Source organism: Alligator mississippiensis, chromosome 5 (genome assembly GCF_030867095.1).
Source record: "Alligator mississippiensis isolate rAllMis1 chromosome 5, rAllMis1, whole genome shotgun sequence".
In the NCBI taxonomy this organism is placed as follows: Eukaryota; Metazoa; Chordata; order Crocodylia; family Alligatoridae; genus Alligator; species Alligator mississippiensis.
This window is the reverse complement of record NC_081828.1, coordinates 175,656,711-175,680,021: the sequence shown is the minus strand read 5'-3', so window position 1 is coordinate 175,680,021 and position 23,311 is coordinate 175,656,711. Positions and strand designations below refer to the sequence as shown.

The 23,311-nt window shown below is 44.8% G+C and overlaps 1 protein-coding gene across 2 annotated transcripts; it reads right to left on the bottom strand.

Annotated features, from left to right (window-relative positions):
- Positions 1–1,744: 1,744 nt before the first annotated feature.
- On the bottom strand, positions 1,745–21,898 carry TMBIM7 (protein lifeguard 1). 2 transcript variants are annotated; one of them, XM_059729007.1, is made up of 10 exons: positions 21,609–21,898; positions 10,069–10,406; positions 7,624–7,702; positions 5,861–5,914; positions 5,663–5,753; positions 4,901–4,938; positions 4,732–4,819; positions 3,848–3,937; positions 3,323–3,370; positions 1,745–2,461 (listed from the first exon to the last, which is right to left on the bottom strand). In XM_059729007.1, exons 2-10 carry the CDS (start codon positions 10,370–10,372, stop codon positions 2,312–2,314), a joined length of 942 nt encoding a protein of 313 aa, XP_059584990.1. In that variant the 5' UTR covers positions 10,373–10,406; positions 21,609–21,898; the 3' UTR covers positions 1,745–2,311. The 2 variants fall into 2 exon arrangements, with proteins under 2 accessions (XP_059584990.1, XP_059584989.1); XM_059729006.1 differs by having other exon boundaries at positions 21,613–21,888.
- Positions 21,899–23,311: the final 1,413 nt, after the last annotated feature.

Sequence of the window (23,311 nt, the reverse complement as noted above, 5' to 3'; positions counted from 1 at the left end):
CCCAAAGTAGAGAATTAATTCTGTTTCATGTCTAGGTTAGGGACAGAAATTAAATATAAACCAGTATAAGTGATCAAAAACCATTTCAGATGTGTAACACAACAGAAGCTTAGTGCATATAAACCACTTTCAAAATGACTAAAACCAGTTTAAGATAAACCTGGATGGATGTAGTATCAGACATAACTGATGATTTAGGTTAAATCAGTTTATTGAACTTCTGTCCCAGATTCCCCCACTTCAGATTCAAGTTAAGTCACAGCCCTCCAGCATCCCAGGATGCTTTACACCTTCCCTACAAGCCCCCCCTCCCCTCCCGCCCCCCCACATGCCTCACAGGGTGGATGGGCTTGCCTTGGCCCATGTTGTCTGCTACAGCCAGGAAGGGAGGTGTGCTCTAGCACCCCCCAGCTTCTGGTCTGGGTCACTGCAGGCATATGGCTGCATTTCTGGAATTAAAAGTGAATGGTCTGTTTGCTTGCTTATCGGTTCAATCTGTACACCTTGGACTAACCTGCGAAGATTGAATAGATTCAGCCTTGGGCTCTTTGACTGTTTGTACTTAGCCCTAGAGGCCAGATTACACAGTCTCTTGGTTTTATAAAACTGTGATACTGAAGTATGCAGTACTAGTTGCGGAGGTAAGAGAGCCTCTTCAGTAGTACTGTGATCTAGGACCAAGTCCAAACATTATTATGTACAATGAAGACGCTGTCTGGTTTGCAGAAGGAAAACACTGGAACCAGCCAGATCCTGCTAATTCTTATACTTGGAGTCCTCAAATTCTATTAGTTTTAAAAACGTGCTAGTAATGGACATAGGATGCCTGGATTGTCTTGTTAGCACGTACTACATTATTACAATATATATAAGTAATTTACAATTATTTAATGTAAATATTCCTCAAGAGTCTGAGATTGTTATAGTATTTTTATATACTTATCTTTCATAACTGTAATATCAAGTGTTACTCTAAGATATTAAGGTTTTGAGGCTCTAAAAAAGATCTATTATTTTTTCTTTCATAAGCTAACGTTTACAAGAGTTTACAAGAGAAATTATGTCATAAACAAGGCTTTAAACAACTTAAGCATGCTGAATCCAGTATGGCCCAGACTTAGTGCTCTACAGTAAAAGTCGCGTTATCCAGCATCTTACAAGCTGGCATGCTCTACTAACCGGCATGCCAGTCGACACAGCAAAAGTGAAGCCAGAAGCACCCACCATGGCACTTCCGGTTTCACTGAGCCCCCATGACCTGGGGCCTAGCAACCTTTCTCCAGTGTGCCCAGGGTCCCCCTCCCTGTCCTCTGGCACACTGACGTGGCAGGAGGTGTGGAGGCGCACTGGATGCAGTGGATGGGGCGGCGCAGTGGAAGAGGCAAAAATGCCTGTTCAGGTCTCTCAGGTTACCAACATACTCGGTTATCTGGCACCCCCTATTCCCCATAGGTGCCGGATAACAAAGCTTTCTCTGTATTTAACTGGGGCTTCTTGGTCTCCTACCTCAAAGATATTGACAAGGGAGAAAAGCCTTATTCTAGACCCACTGCTACCAGCTAGTGTCCTTTACCTTGTTGTCTATAGAATAGGAAAAACTCCAGTTGTTTCATTATCTGGACTCCATCTCTCCCCCTTATTCTCACTGCAAAGCATAAAAAACCATTGCTAGCTGTATTATGGTTTTAGCTGGAAAACACATCACCATCTCACCTTTTCTAGTGCAAAGAAGTATACAGGAAACACCAATTACAGTTAGATTTATTCCTCTACATGTATTAGACACTTATGACAGTAAAACTTGACTTCTCAAGATACAACACACTTTATGTCAAATGTAAATAGATACAGAAAGAATTATGTAAAGAATTGCTTAACTAGGTCACAGTATCCATATATGAACAAGACAGTGTAGGTACTTTATTTCAGATTCATCTTATCACAATTTTTAGGCACTATTTGAACCCTTGTTTAAAAAAATACACCCAAATACTGAGTGTGAGCTAGTTTGTCCTTATTTCATCACAGCTACAAACCTTGTTTGGCCCTTCCATGAGGATTGAGGTTGCATTTCACCTTTGAAATTCATGTTTAAATTGAGTTGTTGGTCGGCTTAAGTCTGGCTGCTGGAGGGACTCTTGAAACTGTGTGTGGTTTCAGGTATAAGGGTTGTACTTTACTGAACTATTCTTTATGTGGCAATAGCCTGAAACCAAGAACATTTTTGTAAGGTTTTTTTTTAGCTTTGCACTTAAACTTTGCCTCACATGGTTTCTGTACTGTCATGTCTCAGTTCACGTGCAGTAGCTTTTCAGCGTGAAAGCCCAATTAACTGGAGTATGAACAAGAAAATATTTAAGATATCAAGATAGAGGTTCAGTGCTGCAAAGACATACTCTTCAGGATTCAAACCATACCGGTGCTTTCCTCCAAGCATGAGCTGTGTATCCACCACAAGATACTGAAAGATAAACCCAAGAAAACCCATCAGTTTTACAGATACAAAATGTGAACTCTCCTGACCCATATAAACTGTTTTCTCTCTGGCAGATAAGTGCTTGTTATGGTCCCAGTGACTTTTCCATAAACAAGAATGGATGTAGCTGGTCAGATTATTCAATGGCTAAATTTTAGCCACTGTAGCTAGTGTAAATTCCTTCAATTATTACAAGTTTGCTTTACATGACCAGATTTTTTTAAACACAAACTCAAGTGTTTGGGCTGCCTACTGGGAGCTTTTTAAACGGAAATCCTCTTCACAGACCCCGATATGTACACAGGCAGTGCCTGTTCTTGAAAATAACTGCATAATGATTAAGAGCGGTGATAGACATGAACAGAGGAAACTTCAATTCAAATTCTTCAGCTCTGAGGAGCTGAATGTCAAAGTTCAAACGATTGAACCCTGTATAGGAGGAGGGAGCATCCCTTGTGTTAACAAAAGAGTTTGAGGTAGCTTCTCCTGCAAGATAACTGAGCAAAGAGCCATTTAAAATTCCAAGTTAGTTCTTTCTGCACTGTGTAGTACTTCCACCACCAGCCCACCTAATCCTACCCCAGCATGCACACTATAGCAGTGCAGAAATCAAGCTCTCAGAACTTGCTCCCTGATCTCAAACCCTGGTGCCAGGGTTTGCCTCAGGCACTAGCTCTGCTTGTTATACCACTGCCTGTTGTATAGACAGGACCGGAGCCATATTTAATCAGGTTAGAACCTCTGAAATTGTTACACAAGTTGCTGTGTGAGGCAAACCCCGAGCAGTAAAGTCTCTGTAGATTAATTGTAAGGGGGAAAAAGAGGAACAAAGAAAGAAATACTTACTATACTGAAAACCAGTGTTCCTATTGAGGCATAAACTATCTGCAGCCACTGCAGCGGGGGAGAAAAAGTGAGTTCAATTATATCTAGATCCAAACAGATCTGTTATGTAAAACTATTCATTATCATGCTACCACCAGTTCTGTTATATTCAAGAAACTTAAAAGATCTACTTCTGTTGCACAGACAGAATGATCCAATTTTATCCCTGTTAAATTTGAATTAAATCAGTAAAGTTTCACCCAGGAGTTTGGCTCTGCATTTTGATATAGCATGGGAGAGGGAAGAGAGGCATTTTGTAGCAAAGCCTGACAGAAGCGGGATAAGGGAATAGATACTGAAGGCTTTTTTCAGAGAAATGCAAAGCCACTTAGAGAAAAACAGTAGATGCAGGGAGCCATATGTTAGCTTGTCTTAAGACAAGCTGGAACTAAAATACAGAGAATATTTAAAAGTAAGACAAAGTAACTTTTAAAGAAATCATAGGTATTGTAAGCTTTCATAAGAGACGGTGTGAAGTATACTCACAAATGACCGTATGATGGCACAAAGAATACCAAAGGCCATCAGCACCAGGACTACAGCTAGGAGGATTCCAGATGCTATGGTAAAGTCCCACTGAAGATAAAATAGATTCAAACTAAGTTGGTTAGATCCGACTGTCATACCACTTCCTGCACAGCATGTCACATGGGTAAGCAGAGCTGCTACTTGTCCAAATGCCCAGAGCTGGGAGAAAGGACAGTTTTCTACTCCTAGATAGGAATTCCCTGCTTAAGAGTAATGCTGAAAGAGTCCTTTGTTTAAGTATTTAGGGCTGGAATCACAATGAGACTTGTGAACCTAACTGCCACTTTAGAAAACCACCAAGAATCTCAAAAACCCTCCCTCATGGCTATAGGCAGCTACATTTCTACCAATGGGCATATTCATAGCCATTTAAGTCCCAGTGCCACTGAAGTTATCATCACCTAGCTTATGCCTGGACCCCGGTGTGATTTTTAAAATAAAGGAAAAAAAATCACCAAAGACCCCAATGAAGTAAGGACAGGATACCTGGTGATTATCAATCACCAGTCTCCCAAGACTGCCACTACAATGGACTGAGTAGGGGCAAGCATTGCCACATTTAACACATCCACTTCAATCAGTCATATATACATGAAGGCTAAGTTACTGAAGGTGCTTTGCCATTTGATTTGAAATCTTAATTAATTGAAATAATTTCCTGTAAGTGTTTTAACAGCAGTCACAATGGAGCAATTGCCATGAGGAGCCAGCATTTATTAGTTGCCACAAAGCTTCCAATTAAGCCATAAGGGCATGCTTTAAAAACCAGTCCCATGTAATTCAGTGGCAGGGTGTTTATTAGCTTACTGTAACTTGCTGACAGGGTATTAATGAAAACTTACTTTTGTCTGCAGAGCAAATACAGACAGTCCTAAAGTCACAAACGTTGTTGCACCAATGGCCCACATCACTGCATCCGCATAGAATAGGCTAAAACCCAAGCATAAACCAAATATCAGTGAACTACAATTAAGGTAGTACCAACAATTCAAATACTGGTCAAAGACTTACGCTGAAATTGATCCAAGCATTAGGCCTTCAAGGATTGTCTATAAATGAAGCAGAAATAATAAGTTGCAAGGAGGAAAAATGTTTGGCAGTCATTACCATTACCAATACTGGGATGAGAATGTGCTCCTCCCACCAGAGGATGAGGAAGTTCACAACCTTATTGAAAGTTTATGTAGAACTGCAAAGCAAAATGGTCACAATGGCATCAGATTACATGTGCCTCCAATTAAAACAGGGTCTTTTGATGTCTGCAGATGAGACGGGCACATCCAATTCAGACGGCCTCTCAGGGCAGTGAAATTCAGAAAGGTAGAACAGGGGTGTAGGTTGTAGCCGTGTTGGTCTAAAGACATAGGCAGAGACAAGGTTCTTTGGATGAATCTGATATCTTTTATTAGACCAACTTAAATAGTTGGAAAACAATTATTAAGCAAACTTTCAGGTTCAAAAACCCTTCGTCAGGCTAAGGAAGTTTCAGCAGTTGGTGTGTGCTCTTCCTGGATGGAATGAAAAGTAAAGAAGCCAGCGGCTGGACTGGTATGCATACAAGACAGGCAGTCAGTGAAAATGTAGATTGAGGAGTCAATGGGTGAGAGACTGGGGAGGTGGGGGGAGGTAGAGAGAAGGGGGATGAAAGTGGAGAGGTACCTGGGGACTCAGATGTCAGGCAGGTTATAATGTGTCATTACACACATAACACACGTTAGTGGAAATAGAGCATAGACAATAAGAGAGCTTCATTAATTCTAGTGAGGTACTTACAAATATTGCCAAGAAAATTAAGTTCAATGGAAATTTTCTGCGGGCATTATCACAGCAGGCAAGGACAATTGCCAAAATAAGGATCGCTGGACTAAGAGGTAGAAAGAACTTGTGTTAAACAGTTTAAATGTAACATTTAAACTTATATAACATTCATAATGGACCATCTCTCTTACTAGCCAAATGCCATGTACTCACAACAGAACGTATGTAAACCAGGGATTCATCCATATCCATGCTTTAAGTCTCCTCCTAATCCAAGACAAAAAGGAAACAGAGTTTGAGACAAAGCTCTGGGTGAATAGATTTTTTAGGCCTGTCACTAATAAAGCTGTCCTCCCTGGCTTTGTTTCATAATTTGTATTTGGGGGCATTTATACCAAACTGAAAAGAAACCTGAAAATGAGCTATGATGCAAAAGAGAAACTTAACTTTTCATCATACCTAAAAGTAGTCGAGAAGCCTGCTTCAACCTCAGCTTTAAACCAGAGGCCTTCCACACCACAAGCAGGAATTCCTCCCACTTACTTCAAGAGATTAATTCCCTCTCCCCTGTTCTCTCCTCCAGAGCTGTAGGCATGAACCAGAAACACACAACCTGAAGCAGCCATGACAGACAGGGCTGGCACTACCACCAACCAGGCTGGTAAACTCCTGCTACTGTCAGACATCAGTTGCTTTATTAAAAAAAACAAGCAAAAAAACCTCTTTTGCTAAATTAGTGTTCAAGCTGTGCAAATATGTGCCAGGTGTTGACCTCAGGACTTTTACTTCAGCCAAAACATTTTGCCCACTTCGGAGACTCCAGCTACCTTTTCTTTGAGAGGCTCAGGCATCATCATGCTTTAGGGCAGGAATTTGAGATTTGGCATGAGGTGGCCTTAACTTCAAGGATGGGCCTTCTGCCATCCTCATGGAATAACCTGGCCAAATTTGCACAGTGCCAGACTGAAAAAATAAGCCATTTGGGCATGTTCAATAAAGACATGCTAGGGCTTAGGTCAACAGTTCTCAGTTGGGGTGCCACAAGATGCCTCACAAGCACCATCCCTGTTGCTGCCACAGCCAGGGAGAAATCTCTAGAATTTAGGGCTGCAGTACACATGCGCTCCTCCTGTACTAGGACTCTCTGATAAGCATGAAGCAGACAGGAGTGCTCACCTATGCTCCAGCCCTTCCTGGCACCCCCAAAGAGGAGCATGCACACATGCAGCAGGCACATGAGACAGCTGTACCTGCCAGCAGTACCTGGTAGAGAAGCACTAAGGCAAGCTGAGCACAACAGTAGTTCACAACTGGAACTGCTGCCACATTTTTAAAAAGTGGTGGAGGGTGCCTGACCGAAAAGGCTGGGAACCACTGGCTTAAGTAAAGCTCCATGCTTACTGAGCATCCTCCATCCTGTCACATTTCCTACGTATGACAGGAATTCATGCACTCTCTCCAGGCTGGAGAGTCAGACTTTCCCGGTCATGGCTGTTCCTGGCTGGGTAGTGCTGGACAGTGGAACTAGGACTCTTGCCTGGGTTCTAATGATGCTTCCCACACTACCACCAGCATCCAAGCCACTCAGTGGGGAAGACTGCATCATTTGAATGTATATGTAACAAAAGAACCATATGGAGGGTAAAAGAGAGTAGATTTGGAAAAGAAGTCTGGAAAAACTGAGACTAGAGGCAGGAAGGGAAGGAATGAGAAATGTTGCTTGGGAAAAGCTGGGTAAGGAACCTGTAAGAAGCAGCTAAGAAGGGCAGAAGACAGATCAGTGCAGAGAAAAGAATAAAATTGGTGAAACATAGACTGAAAAGGGAGACTAACTGGACAAGGAGGAGGGCTCTTCACAGAATTTACAAGCCAATTCTAACAGATCTGTGATTGCTTTGAACTGAATCACAGTTTTGGCTGTTGATACGTTAATGAGGACAAAAAAAACCCACAAAAAAGCACTGCAAAACACTTACCAGTAAATAAACATGCAGATTATGCCAACAGTTACAGCCAGCTGAACAGTCAAGATGAGATACACTTTCCTGACGAAAGCTAGAAAATAATGCAGATATTATTTCAAAGTAGATGGATTCAGTAAATTTGTGCTCAACATCATTCCATTTTAAACTAGCATGAATTAAACAATTTAGATTATATCTATAGCGTTAAAACACACACATACACACAGCTTACTAATGGATTGATACAGAGAGAGAAATATGAATAAGTAGATATGGCATTTACTAGCCTGCAAGAAGAATGTATATCAATCCACAAGTAGTTCCTTTGAAGCCAAAAGTCTGATTTTTCTTTAGTGAAGTTTTTTGTGTTTTTCAAAAAGGCATTAGGTGTTCTAGTGTCAGATGCACCACTTTTGCCAGCAGACAGTTGCTGAAGACTGTGTAGATATGATTGTGTCCATACCCACAGCACCACTGTGAAGTTACAGCCCCTTTTTTCATCTGGCAGAGCAACACCAGCTCCCACACAGAAAGCTGCTGGGCAATAGTGAAAAACCTACAGAAGCCGCAGGTAAGCATACCATGTCCACTACCAACTGCCATAGATAGCCCTTTAACAGCAATGCCTTTTCATACTGGAGCCAACCTTAGACATGGGTACCACAAGTGGCAGGGACAGCCTCTGTGTGGCATGCAGCAGATCAGGGAGGGGACGGGCAGCACAGCAGCAGACAGGGCAGGAAGCAGAAGGCAGAAATGGAATCAGGTAGGGAACACAGGGCACACCTGCCAAACAGGCTGGCCCCCAGTGCCATAGTGCCTTCCACAATTGGCCAGCACAGCTGTAAAGTAGAGCTACATGGATCTGTCCAGTTCCACTGAGCTGTGAATGTGCTCTGGCGGGTCTCTTGTAGTGGCTTGTCTCTGTCAGCAGAACTTTTGGTGGCCAAAACAGCCTAATGTAGGCAAGGCCTTAAAAGAAATAAGACCTGGCTCCAAAGGTGAATCTGGGTACTAAGTTCATGGGACATCTGAGTCATGGAGGGCTAGAACCTAAATCAGTCCATGCTGCATGTAAATGCAACTAAATGCAAATATTAAATGTGAACAACCATGAAATAGCTATCAGAATTCCACCTTCTGCCAGGAAATCTAGCTAAAAAATATAAAGTCCTTTAGGGACAAAACAAGTTTTTATATCCATAGCAAGCTATGTAAATAGCAAGTGGGGCACTGCACCACAGATCACTTTGAACATACCCCTGAGAAGATGCTTGTACAGTCCCAGAGAGCCATGCATGTTCTAGAGGGCTGCAAAGCTCAGACGCATCTGGGAGCACAACCCATAATGAGATTATGGAGATATATTTTGCAGCATCATTTGTTGTATATTAATTTTAGTGGTGCTAAAAATTCCATGTTGGCTTTGCCAAAATAGCTCTCACAATCAATTCACACTGATAATGTTAACTTTACCTCAAGCCCGTACCTGCCGATCATCTATACCATGAGCCTCTTAGCTGGGCCCAAGGGTAGTCCAGCCCAACTCTGGAAACTTTGCTGAATTTCTGAACTGGAAGTTGACCCTATATCCACTCACTTCCTAGTCCACTTCTATCTGCAGTGCGTTTGGCCCATGAAATCTGCCAGCAGCACTTCCCTACCTAACTTCTGACACTTCTACACCTTTCTCTCCCTCCTGTTCGGGAAATGGAGACAAGTAACCTACAGATCTGTTCCTAGAAGGACTCCCCAAGAGTATCTAGGACATGCCTTAATGGCATGCTCAAAAATTACAATGTGGAGAACTGTGGTAACTGAGTACAAGATAGGCATAGGCAGCCCATGGTTTGAGCTGTCCTCAACCCTTAAAGCTGAACCTCAATATTATATAGACAAGAATACAGGGACATGGTTTGGAGTTTGCTGAGACTTTCAGCATCTAGACAGCAAGGGGATTTGAAGTGGTAAAAGGCTCTAAAAATCAAGATTTTAAAACATCATATACTCTATCAAGCAAGTGGCCATCTTTCAAGTTGTGCTACAGAACCTGAACACCCACAGAAAACCCTCAAAGAGTATAGTTTAATTAGATAGATGCTCTGCAGTACTTTGGACACACATAATGGTTTCCAATAGATAAACCTACAAAGCATAAAAAGTAATTTATTGTGAAAATAAATGAGGGAACCCTGGTCAACTTTTAATTTATGTTATCTTGCACCAGCAAGTATGCTACACTGTTTACGGGAGACTTGTGAGATTCCAATATGGTACTAACTGCACAGAAGGTACTTTAGCAAGATCATGGGCTAGTTTTTAGAGCTCCCTATGTTTAATTTCTCCAACAAGGACAGTTACATCCAAGAGTGCCTTTGAATGAGTTTCCTCCTCTGCCCCCTTAGCATAGCTGCTTCTCAGAATGAAGCCTAGGTCATGAATTCACCCGCTTCTTACCTTGGCGGATAGCCTTGTCAGAGAATTGGCTGGACTCTTCCATAGGACTCTGATATGCAGGGGGCTTGTCATGGGCTGCAGCCAGACAATCATTTGGCATTCCTTCTCCAGCTGCTTGATGCTGGTAGGTAGGAGGCGGCAGATCTGGATTCTCCACATTCAAAACATAAGGTGAAGGGTTTGCCGGTGGATGACTCTGGACCCAATATTGGGCTGGTGGAACCCCCCTGCCCTGATACTGGTTCTTATTGAAGGGACTCTCTCCTGCAGCTCCAGGATAATTTGATGATTCGTTTCTCTCCATCTTCAGATAACACTTTTCTTTTCTGTCAGAGCAACTGAAACAAAATGAGTTAGTAGCATTATATCTACAGACAGGCTACTTTACACCTGAATCAGTGACATCCCCTCTCCTTCCTGCCTCTCCCTCCCCTCAAAATACACACACATACCATTCTTCCTTTAACTTAACAAGACCATGTATAAAAACACTTCAGCCTCTTAAATAAGGGAATTATGCATCTTTTCTATTAACAGAAAAATACAAGTTCCTAGCCATAGTAACAATTACACAGCTATTAACATTGTCAAATTAAGGCCTGTTATTAACTTACCGTTATTTCTCCCCCAGAATAGAGACTTTATTTGTATGAGAGAACAAGCAAAACTGAGCTCCTGTCAGACTAAGATCCTGCCTTATACCAAACTGTTGATCAATTTTCGTCACACCTGACTTCTTTATCAGAGTTAAGAAATTATTTACGTGGCAGGAAGTGTTCAAGGAGAGCTAGATAAAGACACCTTTCTCTCCTTTGTGAGCCATGACAATATAAAAGCCACCCATAGAAAAAATTACTAGCTTGTGTAGGTTTGTTTGCAGCAGTAAAACCCTGACCGTTCCATTTCTCCCCATTTTGTATAAGACTGTGCTCTAAGGAGTTGCCACAATGAGCAGACACTCTGAAGAGTCCACAAAGTCATACAAAAATAAGAAGCCATCAGAGAGAGATTAAACCTTAAATTGCTTAATTCCAGGGTGCCAGGCCCTTGTATCAAGACCAAAACTATTTGATCTTGGTAGCATCTACCGTGTGTACCTGCCAAATACACAGGGATACCAAAACCTGGTCCTAGTCAGGAAAGCTATACTACTTGACCTTCTTAACAAAAATACTTCATTTCAACCCAGTTATGCAATGAAATAGTCAGAAAAATCACTACACTGATTCAGATTAAAGTACCCTAGTGCCCTGCCTCCAACAGTAACCAACACTTTTAAATGCTTCAGGAGAAAATGTCCTCCCTCTTTAAGGGCAAAAAAAGCACTGCGCAACAGCAACCACCACTAAGTCTCCTCGGTTTACCAATGATACAGTGCTGTATGGCAAATGCAAGAAAGGAATCCTTTCCAATCCCCACTGGCAACTGAGTACCTCACTTTCCTATTAGAACAGCACCAGCAGTGTTTTGTGCCCTACAGCAGGGTGTTTGCTTACTTTTATTATAGTACCAGCAAAGCTAACGACATTCTGTAATTCATAGAAGTCTTCAGCCCTTTGAAAAAGCATTTGGCTTAAAGCTTTCTGAGACAACACATTCTACAGGCCCAAGAGATAAAGCTTGGGAAGGTTAACTTTTATTTTCTGTAAAAGTTGAACAGTTGGCAAATAGAAGGGATAAGGGATACAGTATTATAATAGATCTATACTCCTGGCAATTAAAACAAAAACATTTGGATTTATTTTTTTCTTTCTTGGGAATGTGCATTCCTATAATTTTTTTATCTTTGGAAAAAAAATCTGACAATTTTACAGTATTTTAGAATAATGATTTTAACAAAACCTGAAATTGACTTCCAATATAATGCTAGCTTTGTTTGTTTTAATTTGAACAACAAGAAATACATCCTCTTCAATACTGACAATAAAACATAAGAAGTGTTAACAAAAAAGTTACATTTGATTCTAATTAATTTATCCATAATGATTAAAGTGCAAAAGATAAGTTTAAGACTTACATGTTATTAAATTTGATAGTTTTAGTTGCAGTATCACCAGCTTATTACTAAGGCTATATTTAAGAGAAAGCACCAGAACTGAGAAAAATACATACAAAATAAAATAACCAACCTAATGAATTATGTTCCTGTTTTCAGAGCACATCCTGCAATCAGAGGGAGACCAACCAAAACTAGTCTTTCTAAAAAGTCTATTTAACATATAGACTAATAAATAACTGGCTTCTAATGCAGGACTTTCGCACACTGGCTCATTAGCTGATGACAAGTTTTGAGGCAGCTGCTCTTTCCTTTAACTAGCCACACCTGCATGGGCTGGCTCTGTTATTACATAAGTGTCAGAAAGAAGCTGATGGATTTAGATCCAAATTTTCCGAAGCTTGTGCAAGGCCTTCCTGGAGTTAGAGCACTAAGCCTGTCTTTGAAAGAGTGAGGAAGTACTGGAAAGGTTATTTGGGTAGATGTGATATCTTTTATTAGACCAACTAAATAGTTGGGAAAAGGTTCTTTGTAAGCTTCAGGCATTGGGAAACTCTGGGGAAGTACTGGTAAGTTGGTCCTGTCCCTGAGAGAGTATCTGAAGAAGTCAGTGGTGCTTCCCTCTTCTAGACGTCGTGTGGCTAGAACACATACACAGTGTGTGGGAGACGGGGGGCTAACTCCTTCTCCTGGTCCAGGAAATTTGAACTTACATTCCCACCTCACTTGGGAATATCCTATAGGAATAGGGCAATGATTCTCAGTGGAGGGACACAACACCCTGGGATGCCATGAGATCCTTTTAAGGGTGCTGCCAGGTAGAACTGCCTTACCACACCCGTTTATGGGAAATGCCATGTGAGGCTAGACTGGGAAGCAGCAGTGGCAGGAAGGGTGTCTCTCGTTCCAGCCAGGCCTGCTAGGAAGGGTTGCTATGAAGCTTCTGCTGCTGCTGTCCTATCTGAGAGCTCAGACCAGCAGTGCCACCACCATGGACAGGACACATTATGTGCTGCCTCTGCCCTTATGCTTCCCAGTGGGAAAAGGGCAACCCCTGAGCTTCATGCATCAAGGCAAAATGGGGAGGGGGGATGGGGAGAGGAGACATGTCTCATGTGTCAGGAAAAGGAGGGGCTCCCTCTGTCTGCAAGTCAAGGTGCCCTGAGTCTAAAAAGGTTGAAGATGTTTGAGGTATACACCTTCAGTTCCTCCTGTAAAAGCTGCTCTGCTTTGGTCAGTATTTAGAATATTAATTAGGACAGAAAAAGGATGCAACTGTGAGCGTGATTCTATATCTTAAAGCTTGCAGCCTGCTCCAGGAGAGAAGACCTGGGTTCTGATCACTGCTCTACTGAATTCTCGAGGGGAATGCCTCAAGACCTAAGGTTGAGGAGGACCGGGTGAGAGTGCTACTGGAGGGGCTGGATGTGTTCAAATCAGCAGGTCCAGATGCTCTCCACCCCAGGGTGTTGAGGGAGCTAGCAGGGGTTATTGCAGGGCCCTTGGCACAGCTTTACGAGCACTCGTGGCGCTCGGGCCAGGTGCCAGATGATTGGAAGATAGCCAATGTGGTCCCCATCTTTAAAAAGGGAGGAGGGAGGACCCAGGCAACTATTGGCCCGTCAGTCTTACCTCAATCCTGGGGAAACTCTTTGAGAAGATCATCAAGGAGCACATCTGTGACGGGCCGGCATCGGGGATGATGCTCAAGGGCAACCAGCACGGTTTCATTAGGGGCAGGTCATGTCAGACCAATCTGATTGCCTTTTACGATCAAGTCACAAAAGCATTGGATGCAGGTGTCGCCATGGATGTAGTCTTTCTGGACTTCAGCAAGGCCTTTGACACTGTCTCACACCCCATCCTCATTAAAAGACTAGGTGACTGTGGCATCGCTGCCTACATGGTCAGATGGATTGCGAATTGGCTGAAGGGTCGTACTCAGAGGGTGGTGGTGGACGGGTCATATTCGACCTGGGGGGAAGTGGGCAGTGGAGTCCCCCAGGGCTCAGTCCTTGGGGCCGCGCTGTTCAACTTCTTTATCAGCGATTTGGACGACGGGGTAAAAAGCTACCTGTTCAAATTTGCTGATGATACTAAAATATGGGGAGAGGCGGGCACATTAGCAGAGAGGGAGAGACTGCAGAAAGACCTGGATAGGTTGCAGGGGTGAACTAACAAAAATAGGATGCATTTCAATACTGACAAGTGCAGGGTGCTGCACTTGAGCAGTAGTAACCAGCAGCACACTTATAAGATGGGAAACTCCCTTCTTGAGAGCACAGAGGCAGAAAGGGATCTTGGAGTCATTACTGACTCCAAGATGAACATGGGCCGACAATGCGAGGTCACGGTCAGCAGGGCTAACCAGACCTTATCGTGCATCCACAGGTGCATCTCAAGTAGGTCCAAGGAGGTAATCCTCCCCCTCTACGTGACACTGGAGTACAGCTGGAGTACTGTGTCCAGTTCTGGGCACCCCACTTCAAGAGGGATGTGGACAACATTGAGAGGGTCCAGAGGAGGGCCACCCACATGATCCGGGGACAGCAGGGCAGACCCTACAACGAGATGTTACGGGACCTGAACCTGTTCAGCCTCCACAAGAGAAGGCTAAGGGGGGACCTGGTGACCGTCTATAAACTCACTAGGGGGGACCTTGTTTCCCCCAGCACCCCCCAGGATAACAAGGAATAACGGCCACAAGTTGTTGGAGAGTAGGTTTAGATTAGACATCCAAAGGCACTACTTCACAGTCAGGGTGGCTAGGATCTGGAACTAACTTCCAAGGGAAGTAGTTCTGGCTCCTACCCTGGGGGTCTTTAAGAAGCGGCTTGATGCCTACCTGGCTGGGGTCATTTGAGCCCAGTTTTCTTCCTGCCCAGGCAGGGGGTCGGACCTGAAGATCTGCAAGGTCCCTTCCGACCCTATTTCTATGATTCTATGATTTTATGAATCCTTACTTATAAAAGAGCTAATTACTCCAGCTTCAGCTCATACAGTGGAGAGCAAGGAAGTCCCAGGTCCTGGGGGAGTGCTCTAATTGCCAAACTACTGGATAAAGTAGGGAGGACGCCCAGCAGCACAGCCTCCTTTGTTCTGCTCAGAGTTGTATTTGCCAGGTATCTTCTGAGAATACCACCAAGATCAGAACCCGAAGATGAGACAGGCAAAAGAGAACCTAGTCTGTGGATCTTGTTGATGCACAGGTGCAAGATAGGTGCCAACTCACTCAGCACTAGCCAGACTGAGGTGCTTCTGAGCATGCCCAGGAATGGAACGTTCAGCACCAAGAAACTTTACCACTGGAAACCTTGATGCCCACAACCTCAAGCCTTCCGGGGTTGGTGTCAGCTCAATGGGAGTTTTAAGGGTCAACATTTGGGGTTTAGGCACCTAAACTGACACTTAAGCATCAAGGTCCCTTTGTGGATCTTAACCGGATCCCCATATGCTTCTTCTGTGAGCAAAAATGAGAAATAAGTGATCAATGGGATTTGCAAGTGGGTCAGCTGAGCATTATCAGAACACCTTACTGAAACAGAAGCGTATAAGTACACAAGGTCCTGTCTCTGGATCAAACCAGGAAAGAGAAGCAAGCAATGAACTGTCCTTCAAAAAGCGCCTCTGTCTTTAGGGTTGTCATCTTTTCCAAACATCCAACCCCCAACTGCAATAATTATATCTGCACTACTAGTGATATAAATAAGCATCTATCTGAAAAAAATTACAAATTTGCCATATCTATTGAGCCAGGGATATACTTCAATGATTTGCACTGTCATGATGATTCAACTAAAATGTTCTTATGCAGAATACCATGCAGAAAATAACTCAGTATTCTAATACAAATAAACACAACTTTCATGTACTGTTATCGATGCAATATAAAACCACCTAGTAATACAAACCCCCACACTTTTTAAATCAATATATTGAACAGTGGTTCATAGTACAGGTGTTTTGAAATACACACTGCATATACTGATGAAGTCAAGACTTTGATCTGTGTCACATTTTAGGAATTAGGATTCTTACTACTTCAACTGCTTCTAACTCAGCACTCTTTTACCTCATTCAAACCCAGTAGAAGCTCAAATTCTGAAGAAGTGTCATGTTATTATTCTTTTGGAACCGTCACTCCAAAACCCTCAGTTCCTGTCTGGTCCAGGTAGAAACCAGATGGTTGTCTGTCTTCCTCCAAGTCTTCCCTCCTAATTTTTAACTGAGCCTAAGTTTAAGTTCCACCATGCTGTGATACCAGGAAATTGGCTGGGATAATATAGCAAAGGATCAAAATTTTCAAACAGGGCCGGGGGGAGCAGAGATTGGGGGCCCCCACACCTGTCCAGCAGGTGCCCGTCTTAGGGCCCTGGAGGCGCAGGGGAGGGAGCTCCGGAAGGAGGTTAGCAGGCTGAGGGGGATCAGGGAGGCGGAGGATGAAATTGACAGTTATTTCCTTTCCCTGCAGGCCCAGGCACCAAAGGAAGAAGCACCCCGGGGAATACCCTCCACAGCAGAGTGGCAGACGGTCACAGCCAGGACCGGAGCGGCACGCAGAGAACCGGTACCAGCTTCTCCAGTCTGACTGGTGAACAGGTACGAGGCCCTGGCGACCCTGCAGGAGATGGAAGGGGAGGAGGACACCTTTGGGCAAGAAGAAACACCACGTTCTTCACACCCCAAACAGATCAAGAGATCCACGATGACCCAGAGGAAGAGGCGATGTGTGCTCGTCATAGGTGACTCCATCCTGAGAGGTACGGAAGGACCCATCTGTCGCCAGGACCCCTCGGCACGAGAGGTATGCTGCCTCCCTGAAGCAAAGATTCGGGATGTGACGGAGGTAATCCAGGCCAGGATCAAGCCCACCGATTACTACCCCATGGTCCTAGTCCATGTGGGTACTAATGATGCGGCCAGGAGAACCACCGATCACTTGATGGCGGACTACAGTGCTCTGGGTGGCGTGCTGAAGGAGTTCGGTGCCCAGGTGGTTTTCTCTTCCATCCTACCAGTGACCGGACGAGGAAGACGGCAGGAGAACTGCATCAGAGAGACCAACTGGCAGCTTCGGCAGTGGTGTCTCGAGGCAGGCTTCGGCTTCCTGGACCATGACCCGCACATCACGACGAGGGACATGCTCAGCTGGGATGGGCTTCACCTGTCCCCCAAAGGTAAGCGTGTGTTTTCTTCTAGGTTGGCGGATCTCCTCCGGCGGGCTTTAAACTAGGCTCGTCGGGGGGAGGGGAGTACGAGGGCAGGGGAAGCTGTGGACCACCAAACCATGTGGCACCCACGAGGACAGCCCAGCCTGAAGAAGGAGAACATTGGGAACCTGAAAGCCATGGGGAGGCCAGCACAACAGAACAGGTAAGGAACAAGAAGGTAAGAAACAATGGGCCCCATGGGACTGGGAGCAGGGGGGCAGCAAAGGCGCCAGTCGCAGGGCTCAAGTGCCTATATACTAATGCTAGGAGCATGGGGAACAAGCAGGATGAACTAGCGCTCCTGCTTGCACTAAACACCTATGACTTAGTGGGGCTAACAGAGACCTGGTGGGATTCACCCCATGACTGGGCGGTACATATTGAGGGCTATAGATTGTACAGAAAGGACAGGTCGGGGAAGAAAGGGGGGGGGGGGGTTGCACTTTATGTCAGTGAGCAATATACATCAACCCTCATCAAGACAGAATCCGAGGCGGAGGAAGTAGAAGGATTGTGGGTTAGGCTACATGGGGGGCAAGGAGAAAGGGATTTGGTGGTAGGGGTCTGCTACAGACCCCCACACCAAGGGGAAGAAATAGATGCGGGGCTCCTGAGGCAACTCTCGGAGACCATAAAAGCTAAAGAGGCGGTAGTCATGGGGGACCTAAACTACCCGGACATCTGCTGGGAGACGCAGACAGCAAGGTCCCATCGCTCACGCAGGTTTCTAACTTGTGTACAGGACCTCCACCTGACACAGGAGGTGTATGGTCCCACTAGGGGGAATGCCATACTGGATCTGGTATTGGCAACGGGAGATGACATGATAGGGGACCTCCAGATCGGTAGCTATCTGGGAGACAGTGATCACCTTATGATAGAATTCAACATAAGACAGCGAGTGGGTAAGGTAACTAGTAGGGTGAAAGTGCTAGACTTTAGGAAAGCTGATCTCATTGCACTCAGGCGATTAGTCAAGGAAGCACTGCAGAGTAGGAGTTTTGATGGGATGGGTGCCCAAGAAGGGTGGCTGTGCCTAAAGGAAACGATCCTTTGGGCACAAAGCAAGACGATCCCCGAGCAAGGCAAAAGAGGGAAAGGGGCCAGGAGGCTTCCATGGCTGACCAGAGAAATCCAGGGCAGCCTAAGGGCCAAAAGGGGAGCACATAAAAAGTGGAAACAGGGTGAGATCACTAAAGATGAATATACCTCCTCTGCTCGTGCTTGTAGGGAGGCAGTTAGGCGGGCCAAAGCTACCATGGAGCTGAGGATGGCAACCCAAGTAAAGGACAACAAGAAATTGTTTTTTAGATACATAGGGAGTAAAAGGAAGGCCCAGGGAGGAATAGGACCCCTGCTAAATGGGCAGAAGCAATTGGTGACAGATAGAGGGGACAAGGCTGAACTCCTCAACGAGTTCTTTGCCTCAGTGTTCCTAAGCGAGGGGCAATGACAAGTCTCTCACTGGGGTTGTAGAGAGGCAGCAGCAAGGTGCCAGACTTCCATGCGTAGATCCTGAGGTGGTGCAGAGTCACTTGGAAGAACTGGATGCCTTTAAGTCGGCAGGCCCGGATGGGCTCCATCCCAGGGTGCTGAAGGCACTGGCCGACGTCATTGCAGAGCCACTGGCGGGAATATTCGAATGCTCGTGGCGCACAGGCCAAGTCCCGGAGGACTGGAAAAGGGCTAACGTGGTCCCCATTTTCAAAAAGGGGAGGAAGGAGGACCCGGGCAACTATAGGCCGGTCAGTCTCACCTCCATCCTTGGTAAAGTATTTGAAAAAATTATCAAGGCTCACATTTGTGAGAGCCCGGCAGGGCAAATTATGCTGAGGGGAAACCAGCATGGGTTTGTGGCGGGCAGATCGTGCCTGACCAACCTAGTCTCTTTCTATGACCAGGTTACGAAACGCCTGGACACAGGAGGAGGGGTGGATGTCGTATACCTGGACTTCAGGAAGGCCTTCGATACGGTATCCCACCCCATACTGGTGAACAAATTAAGAGGCTGTGATGTGGATGACTGCACAGTCCGGTGGGTGGCGAATTGGCTAGAGGGTTGCACCCAAAGAGTCGTGGTAGATGGGTCGGTCTCGACCTGGAAGGGTGTGGGCAGTGGGGTCCCGCAGGGTTCGGTCCTTGGACCGATACTCTTTAATGTCTTCATCAGCGACTTGGACGTGGGAGTGAAATGTACTCTGTCCAAGTTTGCAGATGACACAAAGCTATGGGGAGAAGTGGACACGCCGGAGGGCAGGGAACAGCTGCAGGCAGACCTGGATAGGCTGGACAAGTGGGCAGAAAACAACAGGATGCAGTTCAACAAGGAGAAATGCAAAGTGCTGCACCTAGGGAGGAAAAATGTCCAGCACACCTACAGCCTAGGGAATGACCTGCTGGGTGGCACGGAGGTGGAAAGGGATCTTGGAGTCCTAGTGGACTCCAAGTTGAACATGAGCCGGCAGTGTGACGAAGCCATCAGAAAAGCCAATGGCACTTTATCGTGCATCAGCAGATGCATGACAAATAGGTCCAGGGAGGTGATACTTCCCCTCTATAGGGCGTTGGTCAGACCGCAGTTGGAGTACTGCGTGCAATTCTGGGCGCCACACTTCAAGAAGGATGCGGATAACCTGGAGAGGGTACAGCGAAGGGCAACTCGTATGGTCAAGGGCCTGCAGACCAAGCCCTACGAGGAGAGACTAGAGAAACTGGACCTTTTCAGCCTCCGCAAGAGAAGGTTGAGAGGTGACCTTGTGGCTGCCTATAAGTTCATCACGGGGGCACAGAAGGGAATTGGTGAGGATTTATTCACCAAGGTGCCCCCGGGGGTTACAAGAAACAATGGCCACAAGCTAGCAGAGAGCAGATTCAAACTGGACATTAGGAAGAACTTCTTCACAGTTCGAGTGGCCAAGGTCTGGAACGGGCTCCCAAGGGAGGTGGTGCTCTCCCCTACCCTGGGGGTCTTCAAGAGGAGGTTAGACGAGTATCTAGCTGGGGTCATTTAGACCCAGCACTCTTTCCTGCTTATGCAGGGGGTCGGACTTGATGATCTATTGAGGTCCCTTCCGACCCTAACATCTATGAATCTATGAATCTATGAATCTATAATTAAAAAAGAACTGGGCAAACAAGTAAAAAGAACTTGTGTTCTCCTAAGTGCTCAGTATTTCTGAAATCAGACCATTTCTTTAGGTGCCTAAAATAGGGAGTTAGGCATTATTTTTTTTTATGTTGGTCATGTTGTACATATCTCGAGTGAAAATCCATACTTTCAACCATAGCCCAACTACTACAGCTTGCCAATATCTTCCAGGCCGAGAAGTAACAGAACAACCTTAACAGTAGTACTTGGGTCTCCCATTTGGTAGGTCATAAAACAAACATGATAAGTACCTCTTAATTTATAGGTGCCATTTGGGGGCCTCTGGAAAAAAGAGTTGATTTTCCCTGTTTGGCTCTTGACACAAAGTCTACATCACAAAAACCAACATCACCCTTTACATTATTTTGTCAACGTACTTCCGCCCACTCTGTGGATAGTCTAAACAGGAAAGGCAGTGACTAAATATGCACGAGAGCAAAACCAGCCTGCCAGATTATGAATGAGATGTAATGAATGTAGCAGTTTCTACTCCCTGTAAATCTCTTTAAATAAACAGTATTTCACCCCCCACCCCAAACAGAAATAGTCTGATACTTTCACCTGTACAAAATTCACTTGATATGTTTTTATCACAATGTCACATCAGTGTGTGATTAACAGTCCACTGTTCCCTTGTGGAAAAGGTAGTTAATGTTTCACTACATTAACGTACAGTACAAGTACATGAGCTGTCCCTCTGGAGTTGTATTTTGATCCATCAGCTAAAATTTTTCCACCTGTACAATAAAGCTGCTTTCCCTTCTAACATAACAAATTAAAGTTCAATAGCATTAATCAAAATTAATTTAAACTGTAAAATTAAAATAAGAATATTTTGGGGGATATACTTCTTACTAAAAATCACAAGGAGTAATTACAACAGAATTTTTACCAGAAACAAGGAGCAAATCTGATTAAGCTTTCATATGTCTTCAAGACAGATAGAGAGATGCTATCTATGTGAACACAAAGGAAAATAGCTTTGTGGCAGTGGTTGGGGGACATTGCAAGATGGAGAAGTTAGAAGTGAATGGAGAAGATGCAGAGAAAATTATGACAATGACGGTAAGAAATTACCAAAAATACATGAGCATTAAACACCCCCCTAGAGGAGCTTGATCTCTTAGAAGCACTATTTCACATTGTGATGTTCACAGAATCAGTCTTAACAGGCAATATTAATTACCTACTTGGGACAGAAATGGTCTCCCTTCCCCACTCGTTTCTACGGTGACAGGAAGACGGTTGTTACACAAGGCAGCGAAACTCCAGGCAGCAAGATTCTGGAGGTGACAGTTGGGAAAGAACGGTAGGGAGAAGCAGGAAGGACGGTGGGAGAGGCGTTTAATTTCAGGTCTCCAGTAGGTCTCCGGGTGAGCACTCTAAGCTGAAATATATCTCCTTAATTTTAAAAGAACAAATACGCAGGGAAGATTCCAGTCAGCAGAGAAAGTGAAAAGGAAAGCAAAAGACATGTGACTACCAAATGAAAAAGTAACAAAAGAAAAGTTTTATCAGAACAGAAAGGAAAAGAAAAATTGTAATTTAAACCATAAGAGCCTTTGAGGTGCTAACAACAAACCTTGTAACATAAAAGAGCAAAAAACAAACAAACAAAAATTTTCTGAGCCAGTTCAAAAGCAAGAGAATAAAAACACACCCTCTGACCACAAACTCTGCAAGGAACAAATGAAGAATGATTCATTACAAAATTGGTAACATAACACATCAAATGGAAAAAAAAATCTGTTTTATATAAAATGTCCATTTGATTTTAACAAGATAAGAGCCTTCCAATGTAGATGTGATCAGCCATGTCAGTCTGAAGTCAGGCAGAAGGTAGGGCAAGGTGGCACCTTAGAGACTAACTAGTTTCATAGATTCATAGATGCTAGGGTTGGAAGGGACTTCAATAGATCATTGAGTCCAACCCCCTGCATAGGCAGGAAAGAGTGCTGGGTCTAGATGACCCCAGCTAGATGCTTATCTAACCTCCTCTTGAAGACCCCCAGGGTAGGGGAGAGCACCACCTCCCTTGGGAGGCCATTCCAGACTTTGGCCACTCTAACTGTGAAGAAGTTCTTCCTAATGTCGAGTCTAAATCTGCTCTCTGCTAGCTTGTGGCCATTGTTTCTTGTAACAGCCAGGGGCACCTTGGTGAGTAAAACCTCACCAATTTGCTTCTGCGCCCCCGTGATGAACTTATAGGCAGCCACAACGTCGCCTCTCAACCTTCTCTTGCGGAGGCTGAAGAGGTCCAGGTGCCCCAGTCTTTCCTCATAGGGCTTGGTCTGCAAGCCCTTCACCATACGAGTGGCCCTTCTCTGGACCCTCTCCAGGTTATCCGCATCCCTCTTGAAGAGTGGCACCCAAAACTGCACGTAGTACTCCAACTGCGGTCTGACCAGCGCCCGATAGAGGGGAAGTATCACCTCTTTGGATCTATTCGTCTTGCATCTGCTGATGCATGATAAAGTGCCATTAGCTGTTCTGATGACTTCGTCACACTGACGACTCATGTTCATCTTGGAGTCCACTAGGACTCCAAGATCCTTTTCCGCTTCCATGCCACCAAGCAGGTCATTTCCTAGGCAGTAGGTATGCTGGACATTTTTCCTCCCTAGGTGCAGCACTTTGCATTTCTCCTTGTTGAATTGCATTCTGTTGTTTTCTGCCCATATGTCCAACCTGTCCAGGTCTGCTTGTAGTTGTTCCCTGCCCTCCGGCGTGTCCACTTCTCCCCACAGTTTTGTGTCATCCACAAGCTTGGACAGAGTACACTTCACTCCCTCGTCCAAGTCGCTGATGAAGACATTGAAGAGTATCGGTCCAAGGACTGAGCCCTGCAGAACCCCACTGCCCACACCCTTCCAGGTCGATACCAACCCA